Source organism: Pieris brassicae, chromosome 8, assembly GCF_905147105.1.
Source record: "Pieris brassicae chromosome 8, ilPieBrab1.1, whole genome shotgun sequence".
Taxonomy (NCBI): Eukaryota; Metazoa; Arthropoda; class Insecta; order Lepidoptera; family Pieridae; genus Pieris; species Pieris brassicae.
In genome coordinates, this window is record NC_059672.1 from 5,793,116 (window position 1) to 5,806,151 (window position 13,036).

Genomic DNA, 13,036 nt, shown 5'->3' on the forward strand with positions numbered 1-13,036 from the left:
ACAAGCCAAAACTAGCGTCTTTTCCACAGACTAACAAAAAATAGCAAATTAATATAGCATAATATAGCATAGCAAAAAATGTTGTTTTTTGAAAGTACATATTTCAGTAATAAATACATTTGAGTTTATTTATCATATATAGTGGTGACAAACCTATTATTTCCTTAAAACTTTTGCATTGTTTACAAGATACTTTCTATAATACAATTCAAAAAGTGATTATTTTCAAGTAAAATAGCAAACTGTAATTGTTGTTTCCTAAAATACATATTTCAAACACATTTGAATTTCATGCATCAAATTTATTCAAAAATACGAAATTGTATGTAATGTCTTTTGGTATGTGTCAGTGGCTTGAATTTGTTGTTAGCTGGAGGGTAATATTTTTTTCCGGTCCTGAAACCCGAAGTGTAAGTTAGCTTATATGTTATGCATGGATAGAGCTTTGAAAGGTCACCAGGGAGCTCGTGAATTGAAATGAATTTGATCTTGTGAACATTCGTGCGTTTTTTCTATATATTACAGTTTTAGTTTACACGTTTCCTTTAAATATAACTGTGACAGGTAACTTTATTATTAATTAATTCGATAGAAAATCATTGTTATTAAATTCGTTGAATAGCATTACTATTATTAATAAAAAGTAGTTGGTTTCATGGATACTTTTTAAGGAATATAATAACAATTTAATTTTTTTTTTCATTTAAAATTTAGTGTTCTATGAGAATAATTATTTTGGAAGCACCATGCTGATAACGACAATATCGCTATATATTTTATTTTAATTCTAACCGCAGTAATTTCTACTTTTTGTTATTATACAGTTAGAAAGATTCTAACTCTATAGAAGCATCAACTGTCGGTTTAGGTACTGTGATAAATATGATAAACAGGCCAGAACGTTTAAATATATTCATAATATATGTAATTCGAATTGACGTCCAGAGCTTAAAATCCAGGGATAGGAATAATAGGTCAAAATATATTTAGGGAAAGGCTGTAAATGGGGAAGCATCCATTATTTGTTTAACGAATTAATCTTGATCTCTCTGATTAGGCAATTTACGACGTACATAACTCTACGCAGTTTTGGAACACAAATTAATGTCCTTAATTGCTACGACTGCTTCGTTTAAGTTTAATCAGTGTAAATGTCATGCCAGACATGTAGATACATATAAATAATATTAAATTTATATAGTTATACAAAATTATAGTAAAATATATGGAAGATATATTAGACTGAGAATATTTATATTATTTAATTTAATTTATTTATTATTATAGATTTTATAACCGTACAAAATATATTAATCTATTTTTTACTTATTATTTATATTTATTAATTAATGGAATACATATTTATTGGTGTTCAATAAAAAAATGGTTTTATTTGCCAAGCTAAACTCACGCTAAAGCAGTATTACTGTAGTATAATTTTACATTATGTATATAATAATAATGCCTGTAATAATAATATAGTTTTATTTTATTAAAAAAATACAAACATACGGCACAAGATATTAACAGTTAGTAATAAAAATAATAATGTATGTTTATATAGATTATATTTTACGGGTAAAGCCGCCAAGGATTTTTTTGCTATATCTATATTTTACTATGTTCTAATTGGCAGATATGTTGTAAACAATATTGAAGACCTGATTTCAGTAACAAAAGAATTTAATGTAGAAGATTATGAATAATTGTATCCATGTGTGTGAGGCACGAAATAGGGATGTGGTAACTCCAATTTATTGCAGAAAAGTATCGACGTAATATTTAAAAAATTGACGTCGAAAAACGTAATACAACCCAAGTAACGGAAACCTATAATCAAGATCGAAGTTGATGTTATAATCCAGACCAAAATGTAGATCTTGATATTCAAGATGTTAATCAAGACAAGACACAGTTTCTGGAAAAATAATATTTAAAACACTTATTGATATCATGCAAGTATTGTCCCAGTTTAAAAACCCAAGAGTTCTCTATAAGGAACCAGTATTGGGAACTGTATATGGAATTTTGGAAACATAAAAATCCCGGATTACAAATTGTTTCTTTTTTAATTTTCTCTTATTTCAATCTTGGCGAAAAGAATTAATTTGGTACAACTGTTCGGATCTTTATATAGATATATCATCAATATACATACCGGTTGGTTCTGGAACACGGGCTTTCGATGTGGTACTGTGACAGGCACCCGAGAAATCTGTCCTTTTTGGACTTCTCCAATTCCAGCAGATCCAGTTGTTTGTTGTTGATACAGTACTGCTCTCGAAACTCCTGAAACATTACCCAATTGTATAAAAAATAATATATAAAATGTTAGAATTACCCAAGATATCTTATTCATCTTAACACGTAGGAAAAGTTGAAAAACATATACTTATTCAAGACGTGTAATCTTTAAGGTTAAAAGCCTTAATCTTACTAATAGATTTTCGATCACACTAAAACCAACTTACTTGGGAGATATAATGAAATATTCTATATTACATTGAATTATTGATTCATTACACTGTTATTTAACAACTCTTAGAACACATTTTTTTTTGGAATGCAACCTTTAAAAGTATATTGTCTACTATTTACACTGATATTCGAAGAATTATTCATTTGCAAAAGTATTCAAAACGCGTTTACTTATTAGAATATTTAATATAATATAATATTATTGCGATGTTGTCAACGGGATGCTTTTAATAAGAGAGCATATTATTTTTACTGCATTGAATATACGCGCGTTTAACAATAGTAATGGGAATCAATTAAATGATAATTGCCATAATATGAAAGGTATGAAATGTAGTGCTGAAGAGTCTGGCACTCTGGGCGTAACTCAAGCTTTTTAGAAAATCGCCACCCTTATAAAATTAAGAAAACCTGAAAGAGGAAAATGTACAACCCTGTGTGTGTATAATAAGTTCAATATTGAAGCGTTGGTTTCATGCCCTTTTGGTTTAGGCCTGGGTCACAATCCTGCATTCATTATTAGATTGAGAATCACTGAGTTGCCTTAAATGGAACAGTGGAATCTATACTGTACCATTGATTTAATACTATATACTGTTTGTATATAGCAAAATCTGGCAAAAGGTGTCAGTCCAACTTTTTGCGACCGAAACATACTTCATAAAACTAATCTCCAAAATACTCCATGCTGTAAACAAGTCTGAGATGTACTTTGTTCTTTCTTTTATTATTTAACTTTACCACATCGATCAAATGTGATACCATCGCGACCTATTTGATGTAGAAGAAATTGCTTCGCTACAATAGTGATTGAGGACCGCTGAGAAACCAGACTCTATTTATTTATATTAGTTTTACGATCTTGCCACTTATTTTCAAGCTATAAAATGCAATATTTGCTGCTGGTTTTTACGTCTATGCAGAAAATGCTCAAAGTATTTGTAAACATATTGTTACGAAGACGGGTGGATTTAAAGGGATTTTTCTACAACATGAAACCGTTTCAACAACGTCTACCTATGGTTTATAACTGTTTTAAGAGAGGCTCTATCAAAGTAAAAAATTAAATATGTTATGTTATTTAGTTAAGTTCAGGAGATTTTTTTAAGCTCGTACCTTAATCGACGTAAATGGTCACTGTGTTTTATGACTAGTTTTTTAGAATTTTACTTTATATATATATATGTACAATGCTCATCCTCGTTTGAGGATACTTAAACATTTGTGTTTTTAAATGACAGAAAACCAGTAGATTAAAGTTATAGATCATATAAGTTCCTGATTGCCGATTCTTCCATGGTGAAATATTGTTTGTTCACGCCATCCAGTTACCCATAGTCTTCTCTGTTCACATTTTCTATCCTTACCGCACCAATTCCCTAAACATATCCTCATTTGCATATCTTTTTTTATGAATTATTGTAAAATTATTACCTGTTTGGAGTACATTGTCGTCCGGCTGGTGGGGCGGTCGTCGCTGACCTTCGGTCTCTTTCTGCCCGCGTTTTCATCCTCTGATTCGTAGCCCTTCGCTGATTGTGCTATGTCTGCCTGTAATGATAATGTATGAATCGCACAGTTGTTCAGTATACATATTTATATCTAAAATGTTTGTTACTAAACACAAAGCTACTCAATTATTATTGGTACGCCGTGAGAAGACAACACGCATTATGTTGTGGGCCCCGATTGTGGTTCTTCCCTTCCGTTCTACGTCTTTGATTTGAGAACTGGCAGTAAATGTAAAATTATAAGTATTTAATGTCTATTTCTTTTTTTGACGTCCATAAGCGTACATTGTGCTACCTATATAAATAAATGATTTTTGACTTTGTCTTTGGTCGTGCACAAGTGTGTATGTATAAAAAAATAAAAACGAATATAGTACAAAATGTATTCACAAAATGTACAACAATACCTAAGGTTTATATTTTTATATCTGCCAAGAACTATCGTCAACATACCGAACAATCGCAACCGCCTATGCCAGCTACGCCGCCAAACTTTATGAGAGTTTCGTCACGTATTCGTAAGCTACTATATTGTTAATTTCTGAAAGCTTGAACACATTGATTTTCCATACAACTTGTTCAGTTTACTACAAATTTGAATAATTCATGTTTAGCTCAAACGATTGCCGAATCTATTATATATATAACAATAAATATCAAGACACAATTAATAGAATTCAAGAAATAAATATTTTTAAATAGCGAGGTTATTTCGTTTATGCAAGTTACTAGAAATAAATATATGCATCAAGTAAGAGGAAAGTAAATTATATATCATAACCACTTTACGTTTCGTAGTACGCTGTTACTTATCCATTTGCCACGGTCTGCCAATTTGCAAAGTTTGCTGCTTGAAATGAATAAAACATTTTCTTTTTGAACTTTAGTGTCGTGGTTTTGTCTAACGAGAAACTACGTATAATACAGAATTAGAATTTCACTCGTCACAGTTATCAAATTTATCTTAACCAAGAAAAGCTCATTATATTAATCAGTATGACATCCTCTATAATGGAAAATTAATTTATCATACTGTGAAAACGTTGCGTTCGTGTCTTATTGGCTTAACTAAGAGAGCTTTGTCAAACTTGTATTTTCTTGCATACTCAGTATTACAAATAAATTATGATCACACAGTTCTTATTGCCAAAAAGTATGATGAAACAATGGCGAGTAACTTCTTATAAAAATTGCTAAAAAATAATACGACATAAAGAAAAATTGTTTACGCAAAAAAATAATTAAAAACAATGCAAATAAGAATTAAACCAATATATTCTTTATATAATTCGGCTATTCCTTTATAAATATTGAAACCAAAGTATTAGTTTTTTTAGTCGCTGCATCATAATACATTTTCTATATTATGAATGGTTTTGACGATAAAATCCAAATATTACAGAAAAAACAATATAACTTAAAACTATCTTCTATGTAAATCAAAACCATGCATTTTAATATATTTATTTTTCTCTAAAATGGTGCTAATCTTGAATAGTTCAAACTTAACAAGTCACTCAGTCTCTTCTACAAAGAGTGCATAAAATGGAAATTTTATTAGGAATAGAAAGCGCTTTGTTTTATTGGTTCTCTTGGAAAAAGCTTTATTGTCTGAAGCTACATTTGCAATTGAGCGCCAGGTCACTGCCATCGGGATTAATTCTGTCTGTGATCTTTGCTATTACCATTTTAATGTGAGTTTAGTTATTGTCAGATAGTATAAGTTTATTGTATTTATAAAAGGATAAAAAAGATACGTATGTATGTTGCCGATATTTCACTATAAATAATAGCTAATATTAAGTTTTTCTTATGGGGGGGGGGGTATCATTTGAATTTGTATAGTATAAATTTTTTGTTTTATTTTGTGTGTATATTGTGTATTATGTTTATATGTACTATTTACAGTATTTCATAACCTAAATAGTAATAATTATAGATAACAAAGGATAAATAGAAAACATAATGAGAGAAATGGATAAAAATATACATTTACAATTTGGTCCCTGTGGCAGTGTACCTTTAATATCCACGCAGTATTGCGATACATTTTATTTTTATTAAATAAATAATAGGAACCACAGTTTGCAAGTGTAATTTTTAAAACTATAAACAAATTTTCGTTCTGGCATATTTACTTAAAGCAGTATCTAAATGTTCAAATTTAAACACTGTTTTAAGTAACTGTCTGAAAATAGCTGAGTGTTTCTGTAAAAGCTGTGTTTATTTGTTAAAGAAAAACTACTTTTTTATTTCAATGGAAGTAAAAATGTAATGGATGAATGTCTTAATGTCTGTATGTATGTATTGGGGACTCAATTTAGGCACTAAGACGCTCATTAGGTCCGTTGTGCTCTGAATGGCAGTTTAAGAATGAATTGTTGTTAAATTATTCGTAGGTAATTTTTTATTTATTTTTTATTATATTCATAAAATGAAATTTATAATAGTGTGGTGGTAACAAACACTACAAGTATAAGAACATAAACTAGTCAAAGTTTCCACCAGGCCGATAATAATTTACAACTTATTATGTAATATAATAAAATTAAGTTTCGCGCATTAAGGTGGTACATTTAGAAATAGGCGCGTCATTCAATAATGACAGGACTCAGCTGTACTATTAAAAAACATTGTGTATGTATAATATAATATTAAATTTATGAATCTGTTTCATGATAATTTTTTAATCTAATAGGCAAGTCGGTGATCAGCCTTCTGTGCCTGACACACGCCTTTTTTGGGTCTAAGACATTTCGGTTTCCTCACAATGTTTTCATTTTACATCCGTTCAATGTTAAATGGGCACATAGAAATAAAGTCCATCAGTGCACAGCCGAGGATTAAACCTACGACCACGCTGAGAGTCCCCCGAAGCCACTAGGCCAACACTGATCTAATATATAATAAAATAAAAGTATATTAATACACCCTGTTTGTAAGGATATATACAATAATTTGGGTGTTTTTTTATCGGTAAGGGCGCTTTTTGTATAGAGCAAAGAACTAATATAAATATGCAGTTAAACAATATTTTCACTATCCTAAATCATAGTAAAAAAAGTCATAAATACGAGACAAGCAAATCGGAAATTAGGTCCAGTTTTCCTCAAGGGACATGATCTATCTCCGAACGTCCGTTTGAACGTTATGTTCCTGCTGGATTAAGGGATATTTTTTGTTATTTGTATAAGATTGTATCGTATCAGGCTAATAAGGATTAGCACAGTATTACGTAAGTCATTTAATTTACAATTCTTTAGTCAAGTTACATTTCGTATATTATCGGTAAGGGCTCTTTTTGTTGTTTCTAAACAACATTTCTAACTTACAAACACTACAAAATAAATTAATAAAAGCGCTATTTAGATACATTTTTTTAACACAAACTAATAAAATCTACCAAGAAACCAAAATTATGACGATTAAACGACTATATGTTTATAGCACCTGTAGCTTTACTAAAATATATATAACTCGCTCCATAGCAGCTTATCAAAGACACAACTACACGCAATACTCGTCGAGTGAGTTTGTTTATCTCACCGAGGCCGCGTAAAAATTATTTGAAGAAGTCTATTAAGTATGATGATTACCGTCTCAAATTCGCAATATTAGCGTGTTTAACAAATTCTAAAATTGGGACGGCTAATGGCGACTTGAATCGCGCATATATAAATATTAAGTTCATGTAAATAAAATACATTTTTGTAATGAGTAATAAAGTTCTTTAAACATTACTAATATAGGAGTATCTTTCAAATTGGACTTAACTTTTAGTTAAGTTTTACAATACAATAATTTCACATTTTCCATGCAATTTGTATAGTCCATTTCGATTCAAAATATGTAAGTTCCTGTTTCTTTAATTTCAAATTGTCTACGAAGCGCAGCTGATGCTTTCAATATAAACATTGTTACTATTCTATTTGGATACAAATCTTTTATTAATATCTTACAAAAGCTCTTAGGCAGTTTCGTATTTTAAGAAATGCTAAAAGTAAATTCTTTCTAAACATAAGCTTAATAGATTTTAATTACATTTTAAAGGGCTGGCATCGAATTTGTGAGCCTTCTTACACTGTGCACAAAAAAAAACTCTTACCCCACGTGACTAATACTAGAATCTTAGCGGCCACAGGAAGTTAAGAATACTTAACCACCATATTAAGTAATCATGACTTTTGTTACGTCAGCAAATATTTTTTTTCAGTGCATAGCGCTTTTCAACTTTACAATTCAAACTTTTTTCATGTTACCTTCTGGCGTTTGACATAAAATTGACAGAATGCGTGCTACAAATATCGTCGAAGAGGATGTAAGAAAAATTAATATCGTTATCTATAAAATACATATAAATAATTATTATAATTATAAATACAGTCACTAATTGTTTGTGGCATTAATCTTGAAAATTCATGTTTTTCACATGGCCAATTATTATATATCGCCTGTTCCCATTTCGGAATACCAACAAAAATATTTATATACGCGCCACAAAAATAAACAAAGAATGTTGTATGATATACATTTTTAGTTAATTAAACTAATTCGAAATCAATATTCAAACTTAAGACAGGACAACGTCTGTCGGGTCCGCTAGTTTTACATATTTTCATATGATTACATATGATTGTCAAATGGCAAAAAGCAATGTTGAGTTCCAAACTCAAATAAATAATAACTCTCCCAGCGGAGTATCTCGAATCGCAGTTTAAGTTTGGAACTTTCCTATTTCCCGTGTCCTTCAACCATTCTAGACATGATTACGCGTTTAATGTTTGCGATAATAGTTTTAGTTTACAGTAGTTTAGTACTAATCAAAACAAGAGAGAACAGAACAAAGTTGGTTTGAAAGTTTAGTATATTTATCTATTTTTAACTTAGTTTTAAAGCAAAGCAGAGCTTTTACAGTATGTATTTTAAATTGCAGAAGACTAGTTTTATATCTTATATAATATTTTATACCTCTTCTTATAGACAGTAAGCTTTATGGGTTTCTGACAGCCAGGGTCTGAATCCCGGTAAAAATAATTGTTCCATATTAAAAAGCACGTCTTTTGTTTATCAGTTATCTGCTTATATTTACGTCATTCAATATTGTAGTGAATAAGGCCACAGCTTGGCTTATAATTTAACTACTGAAAGTTCTTTTTCCGTTTGAAAATTGTTAATATGAATGGCTAGAAAAACAACAACATTTTACATATTCGAAATTTAAAATGTTCAACTACATGAATTGCAACCAAAAATATTTTCGACCTGACTATGAATACAAGTCCTTTAGCCAGAAACGAAATACTTAAGTATATGGAGTTTAGTCAAAAAAATAAATTAAAAGATTTTTACTTCACCTCAGAACAATATTGGCACAAAATAAAGTAGATTTATTCTATAATATTGTAGACAAACAAATGTTATTTTCTTTACTTATCGATTTCGCTGCTAAGTGTTACTATATGCGGAACATATTTTTGACTTAAAAAGCATTGCAGTTTGGTTATAATAGTGAGCTTTATATATATATATATATATATATATATATATATGGAACTTGTTAACGTCAAAATGAGTGCTAATAGAAGTAACAAGAATATGAAATGACTACTAAGTACTCGCAAAGCATGCAGTTCCTTTGACATCCCGTAATATATGAAGAAAGTTTCACAGTATTTTACTGAGTTTTGAAAACGTATATTATACCAACCGACCATAAATCATCATGTATCCCACACGTAGTATGAATTTGAACGACTTGCATTATTTTTCAATGAAACGGAAAATAGGGTTTGAAATGTATAATAACGTTTTTATTTTATTCATATTATGTTCCATATTAGATCTCTATAGAAAAATAATATTCACAGTTCATAGTTAGTTGAAAGGTGCCATTTTTCTATAAGATTATGCGTTCCATTGTCATTATTTAAAAAAAGTGCGTACAAAGTACACATGTCAGAAGTGAAACTTCTTTGTAAATTAATTATTACTAAGGTAAAAGCCCCAATAGATTATCAGGTACCCGTATACGATCACTCCATATATTTGTATATATGTATTCAAACTGTTTACACACTGTACACGTGTTAATGATAATATAAATAAATAAAAATCTGCGTTTATGCAGACGTTATGCGCTATCTATGAGCAGTGTTGGCCTAGTGGCTACAGCGTACGACTCTCATCTCTGAGGTCGTAGGTTCGATCCCCGGCTGTGCACATATGGATTTTCTTTCTATGTGCGCATTTAACATTCGCTCAAACGGTGAAGGAAAACACTGTGAGGAAACCGGCTTGCCTTAGACCCAAAAAGTCGACAACGTGCATCAGGCACAGAGGGCTGATCACCTACTTGCCTATTAGATTAACAAATGATTATGAAACAGATATAGAAATCTGAGGCCCAGACCTAATACGGTTGTAGTGCCATTGATTTATTTTATTTATGCGCTATCTAACGTTCTAATATGTAACTACTAAACCAATACCGTGGATTCCCATTCGCACTCTCTATCAATCAATCTCTCCCTTTTCAGAAAAACGCTGCACATTTTCGTGTCGTTTTATCCGTAAAAAAATTACCCTCATGCGCCTAAAGAAGTTTCACCTCCATAAGTATACACTTTTTTTTACTTTTAACTTTCTATTTTTAATGTATCATTTTTTTTAGTTTAGTTTGTTTTTTTTGTTCCTGTTTAGTTTTGTCTTAATAACTGTGTATAACATGTTTATTTATTTTTTTCTATACTCACAGTGGTTGCCTGGAAGAGATCGCTCGAAAGCGATAAGGCCGCCAGATGCCCTGCTTTTGATTTAATTATGTTCAATTTTTTTATATTGTAGTGTAACGAAGTGTTAATAAATAAACATACATGTTGAAAAAATAATAATGTGGGTGTGTTGGATAACATGCTATGTGCCACCTGCTGTACTGTGACAAAGCACGATATCTGAAAACGCACAAAGCATGTAGGATTTAATTAAATTAATGTTATTGATTGATACTCACTTGAGTCGAAACTGAGACACCTTGCCCGCCTGAGCCACCTGTAACAAAAAACAATGTCTTAAAAATTTGCAGTAAAGCCATTGCGGCCTCCGATATCGTGACTATGCAAATTGTACGATACGTTGGAAAAGAACTAAAAAAATAAAATAAATCAGTGGCGCTACAACCTTTTAAAGTCTAGGCCTCTGATTTCTGTACCTGTTTCATGATCATTTGTTAGGCGAATAGGCAAGTAGGTAATCAGCCTTCTGTGCCTGACGCACGCTGTCGACTTTTTGTATTGCCTTAGACATGTATCATTCATATGCCGGTTTCCTCACGATGTTTTCTTTCACCATTTGAACTAATAGTTAATGCGCACATAGAAAGAAAGTCCATTGGTGCACAGCTGGGGATCAAACCTACGACCTCAGGGATGAGAGTCACATGCTGAAGCCAGTAGGCCAACACCGCTCAAAAAAGTTGGAAAGGAACTATAACTTTCAAATCACCTTAATTGATTAATTAAACACGCTATTAAGGCACTTTAATGCAAACAGCGTTAAATTTTAAACATAACCAAACAGCGTTCTTACTGGCATACTTAAGAGTCGTCGATTAAATTAACTGTAATGGCATATCAACTAAAAGATCGGTTAAACTATTTTTGTTAACGACTGATTTAAAAACGTAAGGATAAGTGAACACAATACCAAAAGTATCGCGAAATACGTTACGGGCCTTTAAACATCCGTAACACTCTATTGAATCTAATCCTTATATACTTTTGTTAATTCATAATTAACGACTCAGAGTACGAATTACTTCTTAATTAGGCACATATTCCAACACGTATTGATACTGTATCATAGATTCTGTAACTGGATTCTTCGTAGCTATTATATAGTCTGCTCAGTAATTATCGAGTCTAGAAGTTTCTCCGATACCATCTTATAAGAGGTTTACAACTTTCACAAGTACTTTCATGAAGGTAATTGAATAAAGGCAATCGATATGAATAAATGCCTTAGAGAATTTAAATTAAAGAGTTTGTCAGGAAAATATTCAGAACTAAACTCAATAAATTGATCATATATCTTAATAAATAAACTGTTGTATTTCGTTTCACTCACTACATAATTATAGCATATACTTTAAACAAAAAATTCATAATTAATAGTGTTTATTCGACACAGTTTGGACAGATTAATGTTTCGCGTTTGCCTCGCATTTCTGGCTGGCATCTAGCACCACAGACAATTACTTTAATTGTCTTTGCTGGAATAAAATATATCATATTGATAACAAACATGACTTAATAGCGACATTAAAAAATATACTATCACAATAAAATAACCATACATGAAATTAATATTTGACCTACAATTAATTTTAAAATATTTATATCTTAAAAGTTGAGTATATAGCTTAGTAAATTATTTTCTCAAATATCTTCTTTTACTTCCTTACTGGCCATTATTGTTTTTACAACATACTTCTCTATTTTAAATAGTGTTCGTAGTGTGTAGAATCTGGGTAATGAAAGATAATTTAATTATTTTAAAACTTTCGGATGGCAACACAGAATGTCATTGTCAATTTCTTAGTATGGATGTTATCAAACATTCGTTTTGGTTTATTTTGTTCTTATTTATTCATTTACGTGTTTAAATATGAGTAAAACTATTAAAAGTGGAGTTCTAGAGATATTGTTGCATGATATCCAAATTCCAAGAAAAACAAGCTGATTTTTACCAAAAACAAGATTGTTTACGTGTGGTGTTGAATTTCTTAGGTTAGTATGATTTATTGTCTTGATACTTCATGCAATTACTCATTTTTATTTCTATTATATATTTTTCCGAATAGTTAACTGGTATAATAGCCTAAACTTTGTTTTATTTGATAGAATATTTCGTTTCTTTCGCAGGAAATCTGGAGGATGTAGAAAGATTCGATGCATTAGTGGGAACTATTGGTAAGCACACTGATTTAGAGCAGAAAGATAGAATAAAATCCAAGAAGTAAAGTAAAGAAATCGCTTCCATCACTGGTAAAA

General features: G+C 30.6%; 1 protein-coding gene across 1 annotated transcript in view; it reads right to left on the reverse strand.

Moving 5' to 3' along the window:
* Positions 1-13,036, reverse strand: part of LOC123713294 — a 72,296-nt gene that overhangs the window by 9,637 nt on the left and 49,623 nt on the right. Inside the window, exons 2-4 of the mRNA XM_045666897.1 lie at positions 10,999-11,036; positions 3,913-4,029; positions 2,159-2,289 (exon numbers count right to left, since the gene is read on the reverse strand). Of these exons, the coding sequence (XP_045522853.1) occupies positions 2,159-2,289; positions 3,913-3,927 (146 nt within the window). The 5' untranslated portion in view covers positions 3,928-4,029; positions 10,999-11,036. The remainder of the gene's footprint in view (positions 1-2,158; positions 2,290-3,912; positions 4,030-10,998; positions 11,037-13,036) is intronic.